Below are 22,845 nucleotides of genomic sequence, written 5' to 3'. Positions count from 1 at the left end.
AGTCCGGCTCTTCTAGCTGGTCTGTCAAAGGATCAAGGGACCCGACCCCTCCAAGTCCTCCTTATCCTCACCTGGCTGCCATTTTCTGTTCCTTGATACAGATCTGGATTGGCGAATGGTTGGGCCAGGAGTCCCAAGGCCCTTGTATGGAACTGTAGCAACACTGATGATGGTGATTAATACTGTGGATCCTCAATGCTATCCTATCTGGTTCTATCCTTTCACTTTCTTCCCTTCAGGAAGTTTAATAGGGTCTTTATGTCAGTAAGTTGACAACGTTAAAAACCGACATATCGTATGAAGTGGAAATTTGTGTTGAGGTGCATGATTTGCCAGGTTAGGCTCTAATAGTTGATGTATGTATTTATTGGATGAAAAGCCATGAGACTTCTGATCTTGGTTTTTAATAGAATTTGGTTTAAAAAAAGTTCAGAAGAACTGATTGGGTTTTTTTTTTTTATTTTGTTACATTTTAGGTGATGATCTTTAGTCACACAACATGTTCTGAATTTCTATGAGAGGCACAGAAACAAGCAGAATCTGAGAGGAGAGATGCTTCTCTTACTGCAAAGGAAATGCATTTTTTTCTGTCACTGATGTTTCAGGATAACCATACAGCTAAACCCTTTTCTCTTTTTAAATTTGTTTTCAAGGGCAATCTAAGAGTTGATATTTTAAGTTGGCGTTTTGTCGCAGATCATCTTGCAGGTAATTCAAGAAAGTTAAAATGTTATGTGGACATACCATGGCAGCTTTGAAAAGTGGGAACCTTGTTCAGAAGTTTTTGCACCTAACATGGGGCAAGATCATGAAAATATTTTGAGGTGAGAATGAGTAAAATTTGACCAATTACTTACCCGTGTTCCTAGCATGCATTTTAGGGATCATCACGGTCGTCAAACTGAGAATACTCTCCATTGGATCCCTGCACACAGGTGCAAATTCTACATGTATAATGATTAGGGCTCCCGGTTTTCCGTCTAAATGGATTTTTACATATAAATACAGACGGAAAACAATGTTTCCTTTGTCTGTATTTATATGTAAAAACGGTAAATTACTAGCAAATTTTGTGGGGCTGCCGTGCTCGGATCCAGCTCTCTCTCCACGCTCCCATTGAGGTCGAAGGGGGAGGGCGGGAGCAAACAAACACTTCACAGCAGACTTGCACTCCAGCGTCCCGTGCCACCTCTGCCATAACGCCTGCACCACTACTACAGCTGAGCAACCCCTGTGCCACAGCTAAACTAACATCCCCACCCGCTGTACTACACCATCAGGGCTGCCTGGCCGCCTGGCCGTCTCACCTTCTGCGTGGCGGGCCCCGTGGCCCGATCTGCTCAGTGCTTTCTACCTCTCGGGCCCTTCTTAGTGCACATGTCTAACCTCCGGCGCCAAGGGCAGCCTGGCCTGTTCATCTCTCGTGCCTGCCCAGCTCCTGCGATGTCTCGCTACTGGGCTGCCTGCACACCTGATTCGTCCTCTGGGCCTCCACTGAGCAAGGGGCGGAACACAGGGGGCGTCCAGCGGGTTTCTCTCAGGCCCCATTCAACCTGCTTCCTCCATCACTAGCGGCCATAATCTAGGTTAGAGGCAGCGTAGGCCAGCCAGGATCAGTTGGACGACCGCTGGTGGTGCAGGCGCAGAGTCTGTTCTGTTCTCTCGGTTGCATTGTGTAGAGAATGCCACCCTCATGAAGTGGGTCGAAATGGAAAGAGCAAAAAGGGTCCCCAGTTCGTCAGAGCATGTGTATTTCATTTACAAAGGTAGTGGGTAGTGTGCTATACATGGAGAACTTAGCTGAGGGGAAAAGCTGTTTGCATACGGTTTAAGAAATGTTGGAATTTCGCCTTTTTACTGTACTCCCCAAGCGCGCAACAAGCATGGGATTGAAAGGGCTTCAGCCCCCCCCCCCCCCCACACCTTCGTGTGTGTCAGACCGGGCGGAGACAGCTTTTCATGCTCACACACAGCCGCACCCGAGTACTTCACAGGTCTTTAGAAGACCATTTACATATTAACAAGGAGTTGTTTTTTTCTTTCACCCCTTCTTAGAGCCCCTGCATCTTCGCTCTGCCAATTGCTGAAACAATCAGCACCACCCCACCGAAATGTTGATTAGCCCTTCCTGAAATTTTACTCTAGTTGCGCCTCTGGTACTCCCCACAGGATAAATTAATGTTTTGACTGCTGAGTTGATTTTAGAGGCATTGTCTATCGAAAGAAATTGGGAAATAAACATGTTACTAAAAGAGAATACTGGTACCATTATACATAAACATACTAATTTTCTTCGACACAGTATTTCCCCATTCTATCATTTTCATTGGCCTCGGTTGCTTGTGGCCAGCACCTTAGTTCCAGACCACACGAAATCTTCTGCATGCCCATTCATCCCTGTGGCCTCTTACTTACCCTGCAGTCAAACAGCTATTTGAAATGTTGCCTTACTTTAATCTTTCATGGCCCCCCTGATAGAGCCAGCTCTGTTCTGAAGTCTTGCCCTAATGATATTGAATATGTCTTTAAAAGAGTGCTTAACGGGGGCGTGGCTAGCAGCCGATGATGGCGGCAGCAACCTAGAGAGGCTCCCGGCGTAAGGCGACATCCCGCATCAATCCGAACATTCATCCGTCTTCAAACTCGGCTCGGAAGAGGCGGCTCCGGACTGGTGACCAAGCTGCAGCCGGTGAAGTAATTTGGGAGCAGCGGCACGTTGGAATCCAGACGAAAGGAAGGTGCGCCTGACGGGGCCTACAACCCTCCGGCGAGCAGCGGACTGAGGCAGAGGCGATATCCGGGCGGAAGTGCAGTCGCGGCGGGCGCTGCAAACCGAAAGTACCCGCCGCGGACAGACCGGGGGCACAGCGATCATATTCCTCCGGTACCCCGCGGCCCACCAGCTTGCTCTGGTAAGAGTCGGGCCGCGACAGCACGCCACAAGTGAAGGTGAGGGGGCGCTGAAACGACCGCCGGGATACGGGAGGCAGCGCCACCATCTTGCGAGACGGCGCCACCATCTTGCGAGAATACCCTTTGGCCTGCTACGCTGCCCATCCGCACAGGAGCTGCTGCGGGGGCTTTGAGCGGAAGATCATAGGACGCGGGGGCTGGGAGCGTGGTGATCCCCAGATAGCGGCTGCCAGGGACGCGGCGTCTGTGCACCACAGACGGAGCGCACAAAACCGGCACACGCGGTGAGGGCAGACGGTGGCCCCCCCGCTCCCCAGCCCTTCTGAACAACGGTGGCGGCTGGCGACCCCGCGGGATATCTAGAGCAAAGGGCCCGATATTGACCACGTACGAGGAGCGGGTAGCCGTCACGGTAGCCCTCGCCATCTTGCCCACACATCTGTCCGAGTGGGCTCATCCATAACGTCAGGGGCGAGGGGCTTCCACATGGCCGCTCTGCGCCAACGGAATTGGAGTGCGGCTGCAGAGAGGTGAGATTGGCGCAACGCGGCGCACACACTGTACGGTGAAGTAGCTGCCCACGTGGGAGGTACCACTTAAGGAGCCCAGATCAGCACAGGCGTTGGCCGCCATTACACCGGTCACTCTAACGTTGGCACGAGTGTATCTACGTCTGGCATCCGCCACGACGGAGGAGGTGCACGAGACTTGAGACTCAGTACGGTGCTCGGACAGTGGCGGAAGGGCCTGTAGGACATTGTCATGGCGGGCAGAGGGCCAAAGCATAACTCCACGCAAGCCAAGCTTGACAAATTCGCCTATGACAAACAGACTCCCACTCAGGCGGAGCAGCGCAAGTCTATAGGGAAAACGACGGATGGTGACGGCACAAAGAAGGCCACACTAGAAGATGTGCTCAACGCCCTGGCTCAAGTGCAAGCGACGGTGGGAGCGACAGCGACGGAAGTAACCCTTATACGCGCGGACTTGCAAAAGATGAATGAGAGGGTGAAACAGGTCGAGGTCACTAAATCCTTGGTGGAAGATGTGTCTGAGCTCCAAATGGAAAGAATGCAAGCTGACAACAAGTTGCTTAGAGAGAAGCTGGACGACCAGGAAGGGTGCTCCCGACGGAATAACGTCCGAATACTAGGTGTGCCGGAGTCGGAAACCAAAGGAGCCATGGACCTCTATGTGGAGGACCTGGTCAAAAATCAGCTTGCCCCTAAGGGACTCTCACACTTCTTCTCTGTGGAAAGGGCCCATAGGGTGCCAGGAGGACAGCCACAGCCGGGGGCCCCGCCGAGGCCAATTCTAGCTCGGCTCTTCAACTACCGCGACCGAGACGCCAATCTGCAAGCAGCCAGAGTGGCGCCGGCCATTCAAATCCAAAACTCCAGGGTTTCCTTTTTCCCGGATTACACGGCAGAAGTGTCGCGGAGAAGGCGCACGTTCCTTGAGGTTAAAAGGACTCTGCGAGAAGAACAAGTTACTTACCTTCGGTAACGATATATCTGTAAGAAACAGTAGTTAGTATTAGATTCATTACCTTAGAATATCCCCAGGCGTCAGTCTGGATCCGGAAACTTTTGCGTAGCAGTACCCCTGCGCGTCGGTAGGCGTCGTCTGCAGGCGTCCCCTGCGGCTCCGCGTCCGTCGTCGGCGTCGTGCGCCGTGATGACGTCGCTGGAGTATATAGACGCCGCCTCCGCGCGCTGACGTCATTTCTTTGTACACAGCTTTTCCGCGCCAGAACACGCAGAGCCATGTGAGAACCAACACTGGTGCCATTTGAAACTAGGGCCTTGAAAGGGATGTCCTTAACCCTAGGTATCAGTTCGCAGAACGGGGAGGATGGGTGGGGCGGTAAGGAATCCAATACTAACTACTGTTTCTTACAGATATATCGTTATCGAAGGTAAGTAACTTGTTCATCTGAAAGAAACAGGTTAGTATTAGATTCCTTACCTTAGAATAGATACCCCAGCAATACCAACCCCGGTGGTGGGTCTGCGAACCAATACAATCCTACACCAGAAAGTCCTGGAGGACCGAACGGCCAAAGAAGCCATCCCTCCGGACTTGACTGTCCAGGCAGTAGTGCCTCGCAAAGGTGTGCAGCGAGGCCCACGTAGCCGCCTGGCAAATGTCCTGCAAAGGGACTCCCCAGCCCAGGGCAGTAGTAGCCGCCGTGGCCCGAGTGGAATGGGCCCTCAGCCCAACCGGAGGCTCCTTCCGAGCCAAAGAGTAGCACGCTTTGATGCACAGAACGACCCACCGAGAGATGGTCCGTTTATGTACCGCCCTTCCCTTCTTCACACCCACGTAGCCAACAAACAGTTGGTCATCCACCCGGAACTGGCGTGTGCGATCCATATAAAATGAAAGCGCACGTTTTGGGTCCAGACGATGGAGCCGCTCTTCATCCTTTGAAGGATGCGGAGGCGGGAAGAAGGAGGGTAAGGTGATGGACTGCCCGATGTGAAAAGCAGAGACTACTTTGGGCAGGAAAGAAGGTCTAGTTCTCAGAACCACCTTGTCTGGATGAATTGACAGGAAAGGAGGTTTGACAGAGAGCCTGGAGCTCACTCACCCTCCTGGCAGAGGTGATGGCAACCAGGAAGGCCGTCTTTAAAGTCAGGAGAGGACAGGAATGAAGCGGCTCAAAGGGAGCGCACATCAAGAAAGTCAGAACCAGGTTCAAGTCCCACTGAGGCATCACGAACGGAACAGGTGGATACATGTGCGTGATGCCCTTCAAGAATCTTGTTACAATAGGGGACCTGAACAAAGAAGGTTGATCAGGCAGTCGTAGAAAGGCCGAAAGGGCAGAAAGGTAGCCCTTGATAGTGCCCAGAGCAGAGCCCTGCTGGGCAAGAGAGAGAAGAAAGAGGAGAACCTCGGAAAGAGGGGCAGAAAGAGGGTCCACAGCCTTTGCTGTGCACCATGCCACAAATCTGTTCCACCGGCAGGCATATACCGACTTTGTGGAGGGACGCCTGGCTGCCAGAATCACATCACAAACCTCAGGAGGCAAGTCAAATGGCCTCAACTGTCGCCGCTCAATCTCCACGCATGGAGGTGGAGACTGGACAGGTGCGGGTGGAGGACCGTCCCCTGCTGCTGCGACAGAAGGTCCTCCTGAAGGGGCAGGCGGATCGAGGGACCGACTGACATGCTGAGTAGCTCGGGATACCAGTACCTTCGAGCCCAGTCCGGAGCCACAAGGATAACATGGGCCCGGTCGCGCCTGATCTTCAGCACTCTGGGCAGAAGTGGTATAGGCGGAAAGGCGTACAATAGACCGCAACTCCACTCGCGCCGAAAGGCGTCGCCGAGCGAGTGCCGTCTTGGAAACTCCAACGCGCAGAACTGATGACATTGCGCGTTCTCTTCTGTGGCGAATAGATCTAACCAAGGCTCTCCCCATTGCAGAAGGAGGCCTTTCGCCACGGCCGAGTTCAGACGCCATTCGTGATCCACCGAGCACCGACGGCTGAGTTCGTCCGCCCTGGCGTTCAGAGAACCTGCCAGGTGTTGAACCGTCAGTCACACCCTGACGTTCCAGCCATTGCCAGAGACGCAGAGCCTCCTGGCAAAGGGTCCACGACCCCACTCCGCCCTGCTTGTTGCAGTACCACATGGCGGTGGTGTTGTCCGTGAACACCTGCACTACACTCCCGTTGACAAAGGGGAGGAATGCCTTCAGTGCTAGGCGAATCGCCCGCAGCTCCAACATGTTGATATGGAGCCGGGACTCCGCCGGAGACCAGATGCCTCTGATCTCCGCCTCTCCCAAGTGGCCTCCCCAGCCCTGGAGGGACGCGTCCGTCACAACTACGTGCTCCGGTTGGGGAAGGGAGAGGGATCTGCCTCTGACCCAATCGCGGTCCGTAAGCCACCACTGCAACTGTCTCGCAGTGCCCTCCGAGATTAGGACATGGTCGGATAGGTTGCCTTGATGCTGGGCCCACTGAAACTTCAGGTCCCACTGCAGAGCCCGCATCCGCCACCGGGCGTGATGCACCAGAAGGATGCAGGAAGCCATCAGCCCCAGCAGCCGCAGCGTCAACCTGACCGAAACCCGGGATAACGGCTGAAAGATCGGAATCAGAGCCTGAATATCCCGGACCCGCCGTTCCAGGGGATAAACCCGAAACTGTGCCGAGTCGAGAACCGCTCCGATGAAAAGGAGCTTTTGAGAGGGACACAGGTGTGATTTCGGCACATTGATGGAAAACCCCAGCTCGTGCAGGAGGTCTGCCGTCATCTGAAGGTGGTGGACGACTGTCTGAGGCGAGCCCGCCTTCAACAACCAGTCGTCGAGGTAGGGGAAGACTGAAACCCCTAACCGGCGCAGATGAGCTGCGACCACCGCCATCACTTTCGTGAACACCCGTGGGGCGCTGGTAAGGCCGAATGGGAGCACGATAAACTGAAAGTGCTCATGGCCTACCGTGAACCGCAGGTAACGTCGGTGGGCCGGCAGGACGGGGATGTGAAAATACGCGTCCTGCAAATCCAACGCCACCATCCAGTCTTGTGGGTCCAGAGCAGCCAAGACCTGAGCCAAAGTCAACATCTTGAACTTCTCCTTCCGGAGGAAGCCGTTGACGTTCCGTAGGTCCAAGATAGGACGTAGGCCCCCCTTGTCCTTCTTGGGTACCAGAAAGTAGTGGGAATAGCAACCACACCCTACTTCTGGCCCAGGAACGCGCTCGATGGCCCCCTTGGCCAAGAGGGCCGTAACTTCCTCCTGCAGAAGTGTCAAGTGGTCCCCCGACACACGGTGGTTCTGCGGTGGCATGGCTGGAGGAGTGCTCTCGAAGGGGAGGGAGTAGCCCCTTCGGACGAGCTGCAGCACCCACCTGTCCGATGTGACGGTGCGCCAGCGGGAGTGGTGATGGCGAACCCTGCCACCCACTGGCGTCACATGGGCCTGAAAGCTCGGACTAGGAGGATTTGGAGGCTGATGCTGCGGGGGGAGGTGTGGCCTGACCTCGCCGCTGTCCCCGACCGCCTCCACGGCAGAATCCACGGCCGCCACCGCGTTGAGAAGTGTTCTGCGGTGCGTGGCTGGCAGCACGTGTGGGACCGCCCCTTCCGTGGCCACAAAAGGAGCGAAACGAACCCGTTTGCTGGCGCTGGGTCGAGAGACCCAAGGACTTGGCCGTGACCCTGGAGTCCTTGAAGCGCTCCAGCGCGTGGTCCGCTTTGTCGCCAAACAGGCGACTGCCATCGAACGGCATGGCCATCAAAGTATTTTGGACATCCGGCGAAAAGTTGGCGGATCTCAGCCAGGCGTGGCGACGAATCGCCACCGTCGTGGACATCGCTCTGCCTAGCGAGTCGGTCGTATCGAGACCACACCTGATGGAATATCGTGCTGCGTCTCTGCCTTCAATCATAGCCTGACCGAGCTTTGCCCGTACCTCCTGCGGGCATTGTGGCAGACACTCCGCGACCGTATCCCACAGAGAGTGGGTGTAGCGGCCCAAGAAGCATGCGGTGTTGCAAGACCGCAGTCCCAGACTCAGGGACGAGAAGACCTTCCCATACTGGTCGTACCTCTTAGATTCCCGGTCGGGCGGGGCCGACGGGAATGCGGTTTGGGAAGTCGAGGCCTGGATCACCAGACTCTCAGGGGTGGGATGGGTGGACAGGAACTTGGGGTCATCCGGACACGGACGGTGGCGTCTGGCCACGTTCGTATCAACAGGAGAACCTGAAGCGGGCCTGGACCGCGTGCCCAAAAGAACGTCTGTCAAGGCTTCGTTGAACGGCAGCAGAGGCTCCTGTGGGCATGACTGCGGTTTGAAGACCTCAGTGAGGATGTTAGGCCTCACGACCGCGACGGGGAGCTCAAGGCGCAAGGCCTTGGCAGCCCTCATCAACACCACTGAATAAGCAGCCCCAGCCTCCGAGGCCACAGTAGGAGGCGAGACAAAACCAGGGTTAGGAGAATCGTCCAGACCACTGGCATCACCCAAGTCACCTGTCCAGTCCACGTCGTACTGACACTCGCGTGACAGAGGGTCCTCAGACCCCTCCAACCCTCTCCATAATCTGCATCCTCACCATATTCTGAGTCAATGATGTAGACCGGCTCCTCGGGGTCAATGGGCCCCATCGGCGCCGGACTCGGCGTCGGACGACGCCGGTCCGACTCCGCGTCCGGAGTAGGAGAGGGAATGGGGGTGGCGCCGCGCGGAGGCGGCACCATGGGTTGCCCCGATGGAATCGGCGCCGGAGAGGCCGGTGGACCAGCCGGCGTCGACCCTGAAGGGCCCAGCGGCGCCAGGGCCGGAGCCGCCGGCGGCGTCGGGGCCGGAGCACCCGACGGCGTCGGGGCAGGAGCACCCGAACCGCTCGGGCCCCCGGACAGGACCACCGGGCCCGCAGGCGCCGTAGGCCCCGGCGGTGGAGACAGCGCCTTCATGGCCATGAGGAACTCCTCTATCTCCTCGCGTGACGCGCCTTGCCCAGGGACCGTCGGGTATGGAGCAGGCAGCGCCGGCGACCCACGCGGAGCCGCGGGGGTGGGGCCACCCGAACCCCCGGCCGCATTGCGCGAGCGTCGGGGTGAGTCGGGGGTACGATGACGACGCCCCGACTTCTTGTGCCTCTTACCTGAGGAACCAGAGGAATGGTGACGACTTCCGGAGCGCTCGTGGTGGCTCCGCGACCGCTCCCTCGACCGCTCCCTCGACCTCCGGCCGGACCGGGACCGCTCCTGACGCGGGGCCGACACCCGGAGCTCGAGTAGCTGCGGGACCGCTCCCGTCTAGCCTTACTCGTCAAGGTCGTCGTGGTCCGCGCCCAGGCACCGGAGGCAGAGTCGGTGATGGTCCGTGACCGACATCGTGCGGTCACACCCGTCACAATTCTTAAACACGGGCATCCTATCGGCACCTTAGAGTTAGAAAGAATCAAAAAACTTTGGTCAAAAGACCGGAGTACTGCTCTTCGGATCTGCGCTAACTGGCGCGGAAAAAAGAAGAACTGACGTCAGCGCGCGGAGGCGGCGTCTATATACTCCAGCGACGTCATCACGGCGCACGACGCCGACGACGGACGCGGAGCCGCAGGAGACGCCTGCAGACGACGCCTACCGACACGCAGGGGTACTGCTACGCAAAAGTTTCCGGATCCAGACTGACGCCTGGGGATATTCTAAGGTAAGGAATCTAATACTAACCTGTTTCTTTCAGATAAGGAATTACCCTACTCGATGCTGTTTCCAGCACGACTACGCGTAGTTGCTGACAAAAAGGTCTGGTTCTTCGATACCCCAGATGTGGCAAGGGACTGGCACGAGGGATAGCGCACGACAGGACCTCCACGCAGGACACATAGAACGAACCACGGACACCGAGACGGCAGCCGGACCGGGTCGCAGACGTCGAGCAGGGGGGGTGCAGGAAGATCGCCGACACGAGCCCTGACTGCAGCAGACGGCGGAGAATGACCCAGGCAACCAGGGACACGGATGGCCGCTGCCATTCCCCTGCATGTACTATTTGAATAGCAGTCGCTGTTGGGCGCTGGAATGGGTCGCCCGGAAGAGTGCAGGGATGTCGCCTGCCCGGGGAGACGCTCTCCCCCTGACACGCAAGTACTCTGGTTGTGGGAAGGGTCAAGCGCTCTGCACAGTTGGGGAGGCGGGCAGTTCAAGGTCTGTTATGCAGGGAGGCAGGGAGGAGGGGGGGAAGGGGGAAGAGGGGGGGGAGTTTAGTAGTTGTTGGAAATCCACAAGTGAGGTCTGGACATAATGCATTACCGTTGAGTTGCTTGAATGACAGGAAGTACAGAGATATTTGGGCCGAAGGGTGCGATGGGCAAGCACTGGAGGGACTGACATTACCACATGCAGGGTCACGAAGTGCACCTGACTATTTACACTGCTTACCGGGTGGGGATGGGGGAAGCGCATGTGACACGGGGCACGACATTCATACACTGCACCTTAAGATGATCAATGGCCGATTACACAGCAGGTAGTGTAGAGGGAGAGGAGCCGATGACACAGGGCGCACCGCTCCGCATGCTGTCATGGAATGTGAGAGGGATGGGGGATAAGGTCAAGCGCGGGCTGGTGCTTACTGCCTTAAAAACACGGGGGCTGACCCTAGCACTCCAAGAGACTCACCTGACGGGGGGGTGGGGGGGGGGGACGACCAAGGCCTCAGACAGGAGGGGTTACAAAATGGTAGTCCATTCTGAGTTCACCACGGGATCCAGGGGAACAGGCATCCTACTCAAGAATTCCTCACAATTCATACCACTGGGCACAAAGGTTGATGGGCAGGGATGTTTTGCAGCACTGCAGGGACAGTGGGAGGGGCGACTCATTAATGTGGTATCAGTTTATATCCCTCCGGCGCCACTCGGTCATGTTACCGGCACTAGGAGATTTCCTTTTAACCCTACCCGAGGGGGAGGTTATACTTGGGGGGGGGGGGGGGACTTCAATGCCACAATAGACACCCTGATAGATAAATTCCCAGCGATAGCCCCGACAGGTGGCCCCTCCCGATTTCAACGGTTCCTAACCGCTCTGGGTCTGGTGGATGTGTGGTGCTATGCGCACCCTCAAGAGAAGCAATACACCTTCCATTCCACTGTGCACAATAGTTTGTCGAGGATTGACTATTTTCTGACACTGGGAGATGGCATCCAGCACGTAGAGAGCGTAGATATCCGCCCTAGAGGCATATTGGACCATTCACCTGTCTCCCTGACGATCTCCACCCAAGAAAAGTCACGTAGACCGATTTATCCCATACAGGCTGCAAATCTTAAGATTCCCAAGGTCAGGAAGGCACTCAAGACTGCGACGGCGCACTATTTCGAGGAGAATGCAACGTCGGTATCTTCAGCAGCGACCTTGTGGGAGGCATATAAGACAGTGCTTAGGGGCCATGCCATTTTTTCAATTGCAGGTCACAAACGGGAAAAGGCGGCCGACCTAGCTACTTTAGAGCTGGAGCTGGGGGAAGCTACGGTAGCGCACGAACAACACCCAGGGCCTGAAACGTCACGTACCCTACACATTCAGCAACAAATGTACTCGGAACATTTACGTCATCAAGTAAGGGGGCAAATAACTGATACGCAGCACAGAATCTACGACATAGGAGACAAGGCTGGTAGGATGCTGGCATGGCTAGACAAGCGGGGAGGGAGCTCCAGAGGTATCCAGAGACTGAAATACGGAAGAGGGGTGGTTCATACGAGTCCCGAACTCATAGTAGACACTTGCAGATCACTTCGAGGAGGTGTACACGCCGGACGGGGAAGTATCTGTTGACACGGCCAGGGCAGCACTAGACTCCATCCAAATGAAACCGCTACAGCCGGAGAGTGCGGCGGATCTAGATGCCGATATCACTAAGGAAGAAATACAGGGGGCCATACGAGCGTTAAAAACTGGAAAGGCGCTTGGGCCGAACGGCATCCCGATAGAATGGTACCAAGCCACGTCGGAGAGGCTGAGCAAATACCTACTTGATATGTACACAGAATGCTTGGAGAAGGGCGAACTTCCCCATGACCAAAGAGTGGCGACTATCGTCGCAATCCTCAAGCCTGGGAAGCTAACGGAGGAGTGCAATTCCTACCGCCCTATTTCTCTGCTTAACGCAGAGGTTAAGATACTGGCCAAACTCCTAGCTACTCGGCTGATGGCTCATCTACCTGATCTTATACATCCCGATCAATCCAGGTTCATGCCACATAGGAACACGGCAATGAATTTGCGCAGCGTACACGGGGTGCTGGCGAGGGCAGAATCGATCCCTGAACCGGCGGTCATACTGGCACTCGATGCGAAGATGGCCTTTGATTTGGTAGAATGGAATTATTTGTTTGAGGTCCTGGCGCGTATGGGTTTCGGACCCAGATTCATAGCGTGGGTTAGACTGCTCTATACCATACCGGTGGCGCATGTGGTAGCGAATGGCCACATTTCGCGGACATTCCCGTTGAAGAGAGGCACCCGACAGGGTTGCCCTCTCTCACCGTTGCTCTTCGCAATCGCCTTGGAACCTTTAGCGAACCTAATACGAACTACTTCACTGCTGAAAGGAATATCCTGGGCAGAGGGATGGGAGGACCGCCTCTCACTGTACGCGGTCGATATGTTAGTGTACTTGACTGATCCGGGATGCGGAGTTCCGGCGCTGCTGGCCCTTTGTGATGACCTCGGGAAAGTCTCGGGATACAAGCTGAATTGGGCGAAATCGGAGCTATATGTCTTGAAAGGCCCAGCTCCGGCTTTCGACGCAGGCTGCCCCTTACAGGTAGCCGGCTCCTCCTTTAAATATTTGGGAATGAATATGCTACTTACCAGTATGCATCTGTTCTTGGCATGTAGGGCTGCTAACATTCATATCTTAGCATTAGATCGCCGCCTAGTGTTGGGCTCGGATGATTGCACATTGTTGTCCTGGAAGAGTCTTCGAAGTATCCTGAGATAGGTGGCTCCTCCCCTGGACTACAGTGCGCATGGGCATCGGCTCCATCCCCAGATTGTTTTTCGCCATTGTGGCAGGAGATGGAGTGAAAGTGTAAAGGATGTCCATGCTAATGAATAAATACAATAGTATATCTGCAGCTGCGACAGGCACCGGGGAGGAGGGCGGGCGATATGAATGTTAGCAGCCCTACATGCCAAGAACAGATGCATACTGGTAAGTAGCATATTCAGTTCGAGGCATGTGGGCTGCTAAATTCATATCTTAGCATAGAATACATAGCAGTCCCTCCATCAGCGGCGGTTGCCCGTGCCAGCTGCAGAAACCTGAAAAAGTGTCTTGAGAACAGCCTGTCCTACAGCTGCTTGCTGCTTGGAATGCACATCAACACAGTAGTGTTTTGTGAAGGTATGTGGTGTGACCCACGTGGCTGCTCTGCAAATATCCTCTAAAGGAATGTTCCCTAGGAAAGCCATGGATGCCCCCAGTTTGCGTGTGGAGTGCGCTCTGGGGGGTATTGTTAAAGTGCGCTTGGCTTTCTGATAACATATCTGGATGCACTTAACAATCCACCTGGCTATCCCTGCTTTAGAAATTGGGTTGCCTTTGTGTTGTGGTGCGAAGGCAACAAAGAGTTGTTTTGTCTTTCTAAAGGGTTGTGTTCTGTCTATGTAGTACATCAACGCCCTCCGTACATCTAAGGTATGGAGCATTCTTTCCGCCACCGTTTGCGGGTTTTGAAAAAATGCTGGCAAGTCAATAGTTTGATTAAGATGAAACTGTGACACCACCTTAGGAAGGAATTTAGGGTTAGTGCGTAGCACCACCCTATTTGGGTGAATTTGAATGAACGGCTCTTGTATGGTGAGCGCTTGCAGCTCACTGACACGCCTCAGAGACGTAATAGCTATCAGAAAGGCCACTTTCCACGTAAGGAATTGGAGCTCACACGAGTGCAGTGGCTCAAATGGTGGCCCCATCAGTCTGGTGAGAACGACGTTGAGGTTCCACACCGGAGCTGGTGGAGTTCTTGGGGGAATGACTCTCTTCAGACCTTCAAGGAAGGCTTTAATGGCGGGCACCCTGAAGACAGAGAGGTGCTGCCTGTTCTGAAGATAAGCCGCTATGGCTGAGAGATGTATCCTAATGGAAGTGTACGCCAGATTGCACTTGTAGAGATGTAACAGATAACAGATGATGTTGGGAATAGATGCATCTAGCGGGTTGATGTCATTGGACGTACAGTAGATGACAAAACGCTTCCACTTAGCAGCATAGCATGCTCTAGTAGTAGGTTTCCTCGCCTCCTTGATGATACTCATGCATTCTGGAGGTAGGTTAAGGTATCCAAACTCTAGGACTTCAGGAGCCAGATCGCCAGGTTGAGCTGTCGTGGATCTGGATGCTGAATGTCTCCATGGTTCTGCGTCAAAAGACTGGGTGTGAGGCGCAGTCTTTGATGCGGCACCACCGAGAGTTCGAGGAACGTGGTGTACCAAGCTTGGCGCGCCCACGTTGGAGCAACCAGGACGAGAGTCAAGGAGTGCTGCCTTAGCTTTCTTGCGACCAGCGGTATTAGAGGGGCTGGCGGAAAAGCGTATGCAAATTTGCCTGACCAGTTCATCCATATCGCATTCCCCTGCGACTGTGGGTGAGGGAACCTGGCGGCAAAGAGTCGGCATTTTGCGTTCTCCTTTGTTGCGAACAGGTCTATCTCCGGATGACCCCACTTTTGGAAGAACGGGTGGAGAACAGAAGGGTGTATCTCCCACTCGTGCATCTGATGGCTGTATCTGCTGAGCAGATCCGCCATCTGATTGTCCTTGCCCGGGAGGTGTTCTGCCATGAGGAAGATGTTCCTCTGAATGGCCCACTTCCACATGCTCTGAGCCAGATGAGACAGCTGTGGCGAGTGGGTGCCTCCCTGCTTTTGAATGTAGTACATCGCGGTCATGTTGTCCGTCCGGACTAGCACGACCTTGTTGCTCAGATGTACAATGAAGGACTTGAGCGCCATGAAGATTGCCATCAGTTCCAGATAGTTGATGTGCATCTTCTGTTGCTGCGTCGTCCATAGTCCCTGCACTGTGTAAGTGAGCACATGAGCTCCCCATCCCTGGAGAGATGCGTCCGTTGTCAGGATAATCTGCGGCACAGGCTCTTGGAACAGTCGGCCCTTGCAAAGGTTGTGTGGAGTCCACCAATGCAGAGAGTCGTATGCCCGACTGGTAACCAACACTAGGTCTGTCAATTGCCCACGAGCCTGTGTCCACTGATTCGCTAAGCACTCCTGGAGCGGGCGCATATGCAGCCGTGCGTGAGGGACTATGAAGATGCAGGAGGCCATCATGCCTATCAACTGCATGAACACTCTCGCTGGCAGGGAGTGTTGCGGTCTGAATCGTTGGATCAGCGACTGAATGCTGTCGATTCTGACTTGGTTTGGCTGAGCCATGGCTGTCAGGGTGTTGATCGTAGCACCCAGGAACTGCCGGACATGTGCCGGCTGGAGATGCGATTTTGGGTAGTTCAGGGAGAAACCCAGATCGTGAAGCAGGCGAATTGTAGTCGACATGTCTGCGGCGCACCGTTGCTCCGACTTGGCTTGTACGAGCCAGTCGTCTAGGTAGGGGTAGACATGGATATTCTGCCTCCTGAGGTGCGCCGCCACTGTCGCTAGACACTTGGTGAACACCCTCGGGGCTGTCGTGACTCCGAAGGGTAGGACTTTGAACTGGTAGTGCCTGCCTTGAATAGTGAACCTGAGATATTTCCTGTGTGACGGGTGTAGTGGAATATGGAAATAAGCATCCTTGAGATCTAAGGTTGCTAAGAAGTCTCCCTGGTTTAGCAAGGGAAGAATCTGCTGCAGTGTAAGCATGTGGAAATGTTCCGATAGTATGTACAGGTTGAGGGGACGTAGATCGAGAATGGGCCTGAGAGAACCGTCCTTCTTTGGAATAAGGAAGTACAGGGAATATACCCCTGTGCCTTCCTCCCCCACCGGCACGAGCTCGATTGCGCCTTTTTGCAGCATCGCCACTACTTCCTGCTGCAATAAGTGCAAGTGCTCTGCGGACATAGGCCTTTGCCTTGGTGGGATGTTGGGTGGAGTGGACTTCAACTCTAGGCAATAACCATACTGAACTAATTGTAGCACCCACCTGTCCGTGGTGATGTTTCTCCAGACGGGCAGGAACTGCTGCAGTCTCCCCCCGACAGGTGTTAGGTGGTCGGGGGGCAGTGACAGAGAGTCACTGTTTGCTTGGAGTAGAGGTGCGGGAGCTGTTGTTTCCTCTGCCGCGACCTCTGTTGCTGTTGTTCCTATAACCTCCCTTGGTCTGCTTAGTGAACGAGGCTTGCGCCCCACCTTTGGAGAACTGGGATTGTTGACCCATCTGTCCTCTGGTGACTCCACGTGCACCTGAGCGACGAAAATTGCCGCCACGAAACTGTTGGGACTGCAGAGCCCCCATAGATTTAGCAGTTTCCGTGTCCTTCTTTATCTTCTCTAAGGTGGTGTCAACATCCGGACCAAACAGACTATCAGGATTGACCGGCTGATTCAGAATTGTCGTCTGAATATCCTGCTTGAACCCTGAGATGCGGAGCCAGGCTTGTCTTCTCAGCATAACGCTAGTGTTGATAGCCCTAGCAGCTGTGTCCGCAGCGTCAAGTGCACACTTGATGGCTGCGTTTGATATTAGCTTCCCTTCCTCAATAAGCATCTTGGTGCCTTCTTGGAACTGTGGGGGCAGGTGTTGTATAATTTGTTCTAGGGTGTCGTAGTGCGCCCTATCATAACGCGCCAGGAGCGCCTGTGTATTTGCGATGCGCCAAAAGTTTGCCGCCTGTGCAGCCACTCTTTTGCCTCCTGCCTCAAGCACTTTGGACTCCTTGTCCGGGGGAGGAGCTTCACCCGTTGTCTGGGAGTTGGCACGTTTCCTGGCATTGGCAACCACAAGAGAGTCCAGTGGCAACTGTCCCCGGATGTAGACGGGGTCCGCAGGAGCAGGCCTGTACTTCTTTTCAATGCGAGGGTTGACCACTCTAGCCCTCGTAGGCTCCTTAAAAATGTCTCCAGCATGTTTGAGAACACCTTTCAGCATAGGAAGTGTTTTTACTGTCCTCTCAGATATGGCAAAGGTGTCAAAAAGGAAGTCTTCCTCAACCGGGTCGGCATGCATGTCCACATCATGATTGGCCGCCGCCCGTTCAATTAGTGCATGAAATCCTGCTGAGTCCTCAGTCGGGGATGCACGTGCATTAAAGGTCTGCGGGTCTTGGCCCGCCCCCTGGGTGTTTTGGTCACCAGAGTCGTCGTATGAATCTGGTTGTACATCAGGGTCATCGATGGGGAAATTGTACTGTTCATCCTCATCATCTTCCCCACCCACAGAGTGCTCTGGGGAGGGAGTAGGGCTCCGTCTTGGAGGAGGCTGAATCGGCTCCGTGAGGCCTACGGCGTCAAGGGGCACCCTCTTCTTCTTCAACGGGATGACGTAGGGGTCCACCGGCTCCGAAGTGATCTTCCTTTTATAGAGGGTCAGCTTGCCGGTGGCAGCATCGATGAAATGCTCTGAATCGTCCACCGATTCGAGTACACGACGTGGAAGAGGGTCTGGCAGTGAGGAAACCTGCTTCGGAGCCGATTTCGTCGAAAACGCTTTCGGCGCCTCCTTAGGTGGCAAGAGAAAAAGGAGTTTCCCCGAAGGCTTAGCCGGAGCGTCCTTTTGCGGCTGCGGTGATGGCATCGGAGCCGATGGAGCAAGGGCCTTCTCCCTGATTCTCTGCAGTGACTCCGCAATAGGGGACGGTACACTGCCAGTTGGTTTTGTCGCCGACAAGGATGCTTTGAGCGGTCCCTCGGATCCGACGCCCTCGCGGGCCTTGTGCGGTTTGGGCGCGGAAACCTTCTTCGGGTCCTCCGAATCTTGAGGCCGGTGCGCCGACTTCTTGGGCGTAGCCTCTTTGGAGCCGACCTTGGCGGGCTTGGACGGCGCCGGAGCCGTTGATCCGAGCCGACTATCTTTCTTGGGGGCCCCTTCATCGGGCGTCGGCTTCGATTTCGGAGCGTCGGAATCGACCGACTTCCTCGGCTTCTGCGGACCGGAGGTGACGGGCACCGACTTCTTCACAGGCACGGCAGCCATCTTAGGAACACTCGAGTCCTTTGGTTTCAGTTTCGATTTCGGGTCGGCCATTTTAGGTGTTGACGACCCCGACGGTTTCAGTTTCGGTTTCGAAACATCGTGCCCAGCAAGTGAGTCCGAAGCCGGGCCTGAAGGCGGGGCTGTGGCTTGCGGCAACGGGTCCAGGGTAAGGCCGACAGGCGATCCCGTGTCCCGGTCGTCCTCGAAACTTTCGGGGCAGAGCTCGTCCGCAGAGCTGTCCGCCGCGGCCCCATAAATTTCATCGTCGTCTCCTACCTCTTCGACGTACTCGAGGACCGGACCCGCGACTCCGTCGTCGTCACCCGGATCCGCCTCGACCTCCGACTGTGAGGGGGAGATTTGTAGAAGGTGACCCTGGACCTCTTCTTCCGGGTCGCCGAAGATGTTCTCCGGATCCGGGGCCGCTTGCCTAGCTTCCAAGCGCACCGCGCGCCGAAGCTTGAGAGTTTTCTTGGAGCGGAACTGTGCACAGGCCTTGCACTTGCCGTCGTCGTGGTCCGGTGAAAGGCACTTGTTACACACAGGGTGTAGATCGATGTGTGGGTACTTAGACCCACAGAGCGGGCAGTACTTGAACGGGCTCCGCTCCATGTCCGTAAAGGCTTGCAGTCGTGTCGCGATGAGAAGGCCTCAAAGTTTAGAAAGCGAAGAAAACTCCGCTTATTCCGGCTTCAAGAGACGGAAGACTCGAGACCGAGCGCAGACAATACCGACGCAAGAAAATCGAGGCCTTTTGGCCGGTAAAAGATAGTTTTACTTGGTTCCGACAGTAAGACGTCGAAACCACATCCGAACCCAATGGCGGAAAAAAACAATCTGGGGATGGAGCCGATGCCCATGCGCACTGTAGTCCAGGGGAGGAGCCACCTATCTCAGGATACTTCGAAGACTCTTCCAGGACAACAATGTGCAATCATCCGAGCCCAACACTAGGCGGCGATCTAATGCTAAGATATGAATTTAGCAGCCCACATGCCTCGAACTCCATGTTACCCTGGATCAGTTGGAATTTACCCGGAAGAACTTACTACCACCTTTAGAGAGGCTTAAACAAGACGTTGCGTATTGGGAAGGGCTACCACTGACCATGTTGGGTAAGGCAGCACTCTACAAGATGATGTCTCTGCCCCGTTTTTTATACATTCTAGACAATAAGCCGTACCCGGTAGACCCAGGCTACTTCAGGAAAGTGTCGGCTTTGGTGGCTGGCCTCTTGTGGAGTAATCGTCCGTCGCGCATTGCGCAGGTGAAAATGCACAGGGGGTGGTACGACGGGGGGATTGCGCTGCCTAATTTGAAACTGTACTACTGGGCGGCGCACTTGAAGCCCATAAATCAATGGCTTCATGCCCCCCAGAGCGACCCGGCATTCCAAGCAGACAGGGCGCAATTGGGCTCAAACACTTTACTTGCCCCTCTATATGACCAACGAAAGGTATGCACTCTGGTGGGTCCCACGAAACTGACAGCAATGGTATGGCATACGGCACAGACAGCCCTGGGATGGAAAGGTAAAATAACCAAACTCACTTCACTGAGGGACTCACGGGCACTGGGAAACCTGCAGAACAGCAAGGGTTTCTCGCAATGGGATACCATAGGGATATCCACGGTGGGTGACCTGTGGGAACGTGGTACGGTGGTCCCCTTTGAGCAGCTGAGGGAGCACTACGAACTGGGAACTCGAGAGTTGTTCAAATATGTCCAGATTCGGCATGCACTACTTCTGGCCATTCCCCCCGAGACGGAGGTCCCAGAGGCCTCTCCACTCGAGGATCAACTTCTCACGGAATTCATGCCAGAGCGGGCGACGTCCCTAGTCTACCGCAAATTGCTCAATAACTTGCCAGACCCCATGACGGTCCTGAAGGAAAAATGGGAGGGGGACGTTGACGCTAGGGGCAAGAATGAATGGAATGCAGCACTGGCGTCACCTAAGGAGGTAGGCATCTCGGCTAGGTTTCGACTGGTACAATTAAAGATCCTCCACAGGGTGTACTACACTCGTACGCTACTACACCTCCTACGCCGGGCTCCCCACCCATACGGTCTCCGTGGCTGTGGTGAAGAGGGCACATTCCTCCACACGATGTGGGATTGCCCACCCATTCACGACTACTGGAAGCGAGTAATGCGTACGGTGTCACAGACGGTGGGGACCTAGTTGGTCCCGGAGCCGCGAAAATGTTTGCTGAATGTGTGGGGACCCAACGATCTGTCCAGGTGTGGGCAACAATGGGCTACCCTGGGCATAATGGTTGCGAAGCGTGATATAGCGCAAAAATGGGGAGCGGTGGAGATACCGACAAAAACACAATGGTGCATGAATATGGACAGGGTGATGATAACAGAAAGGGCGGTCTATGCTAGCCGGGCTTGCCCGAGGAAATGGAATAAGATATGGTCCCCATGGAATACTTACAGGGGGGAGATCTGTGACCTCCTACCGGAGGAAGACGCACTGACATCAGATGATGACGAGGAAGATGACTGAGGGACCCTAGCAGTGGGCATGGGGAGTGGAATGACACAGGGAGGGATGGGTGGGATCGAGACACAACGAGTGGGCGGCAGGTGGGACTGACACTACACTACCCCGGTGGGAACATGCACACGTGACCACACACAGGCTTAGACACCGAGGCCCTAACCGCTAACAGGTGCATAGACACCGCTTTCCTCAACGGGAGCAATACCGGACACAGTTGCTGTTAAATGCTGAGTTCACTGATGACCTTAATGTGGTTTCTTTGTTGTTGAGTTGATCAATGTTATAAAAACTGAAACCGAGACACACTAGATCATTGTGCTGCTGCGACTTATGCACTTTCGTACAGTTGACACTTCACGGCCCATGTCGCAGGGCGGCCGAAAAGAGACACTCTGATGCTGCTCAATACTTGTCGTGCTGATTTCGCGGCCGGCCCACTGGGTTGTAGGCCTATGGCTGCGTACATTGCGAAAGTGCAATAAAGGTTTTTGAAAAGAAGAAAAAAAAAAAAGAGTGCTTAACTACAGTTTATGTAATTTCCTTTTAATATGGAACCAGCATGTGTTTCAGCTTTTTGTGCCCTCTTTTGCCAGGCCATTAGAGCGCACAGGAACACTCCTTCAAATTCTAAATGTGTTTACATAGATTATTCTGGGGTAGTGAGGTGTGTTTTCAATATTTTTGTAACACAGGAGCATTGATTTATATATATATATTACTGAAAATCATCATGCACTTTAAATAAACATGGAAAAATACTAGCTGTAGCGTCGTCTTTTGCGTGTGGAAAAATAAATGTGAATAAATACAGAAAAAATGCCCCAAAAATAAATATGGATAAATACAGACGGAAATGGCAAAAAAATAAATACCATAAAACTGGGAGTCCTAATAATGATCAATCAAGATACTTTGTGGTAGAATTTGCATTAGTCAATGCATCAGGAATAGAGAGGCCATGCAAAAATTAATTAATTTTATTTTCCAAAGTTAGATATAGTTGGTAAGTTGTGACTTCATGCAAATTGCAAATTTGTGGAGTGCCGACAATGCCTAATCGAGCAGTACAGTAAATTCAACAGAGCTAGATTTCGCTGAGCACAGGAGAAATCTCAGTTTCAACAGGGTGCAATTTCAATAAAGCTCAAATTAACATTCTAACAGAAAATGTGCAGTAGTGAAAGGATCTAGGCTGTTAATTATACAAAACAAATTGAAAGAACTATAGTAAATCATGTCTCACCTTGAAGACTCAACTCTTTCGCTCTTTTCAAATCATCAACTTCTTTTTGGGCCTGTATTTCCTGTTCGAGGGTTAGAAGGAAGAATCTGAAGTGTTTGTTCTACAGATAAAAACTTCATTATGAATAGTGCAGGTTTAAAAGGTTCATAAGAAAATATACACAGGTTAAACTGTATCTAATGTGTATAGTTTTATACAGTGCAAACTTGACCCGAAGGTATTGGAGTGTTTTATATCAGCACCAGTTCCATTACACAAGGACACGATCACTTTTTTGTAGGCACAGGGAGATTAAATTATTTGCCCAGAATCACAAGTTGTTGAGCGGACACCAAGACTCGAACCAGGTTCCTCATATCCAAAGTCTGTAGCTCTGGCCGTTACGCCATATCTTCTCAAACTTTAGCATTGGTACATGTGAAGCTGGCTTTTTATGTCTTGTACTAAACTGAGGTACACTATATAGAAAGCCCAGACACCCTTGTTGGCTTACACGGCTTATGTCTTTAAAACAAATCCCAAATGCTTTTTGTTATAGTGTGGGAAAGT

At 53.8% G+C, this 22,845-nt stretch overlaps 1 protein-coding gene across 3 annotated transcripts in view; it reads right to left on the bottom strand.

Annotated features, from left to right (window-relative positions):
* USP37 (ubiquitin specific peptidase 37) overlaps positions 1 to 22,845 on the bottom strand; it is a 396,132-nt gene that overhangs the window by 103,722 nt on the left and 269,565 nt on the right. For all 3 annotated transcript variants that reach the window (XM_078679235.1, XM_078679238.1, XM_078679236.1), the window contains one exon: positions 22,297 to 22,357. In XM_078679235.1, coding sequence (XP_078535361.1) covers positions 22,297 to 22,357 — 61 coding nt within the window. The remainder of the gene's footprint in view (positions 1 to 22,296; positions 22,358 to 22,845) is intronic.

The sequence above is a fragment of the Lissotriton helveticus genome, chromosome 3_1, assembly GCF_964261635.1.
Source record: "Lissotriton helveticus chromosome 3_1, aLisHel1.1, whole genome shotgun sequence".
NCBI lineage: Eukaryota > Metazoa > Chordata > Amphibia > Caudata > Salamandridae > Lissotriton > Lissotriton helveticus.
The sequence above is the reverse complement of the archived record's forward strand: the minus strand, read 5'-3'. Positions and strand labels throughout refer to the sequence as shown.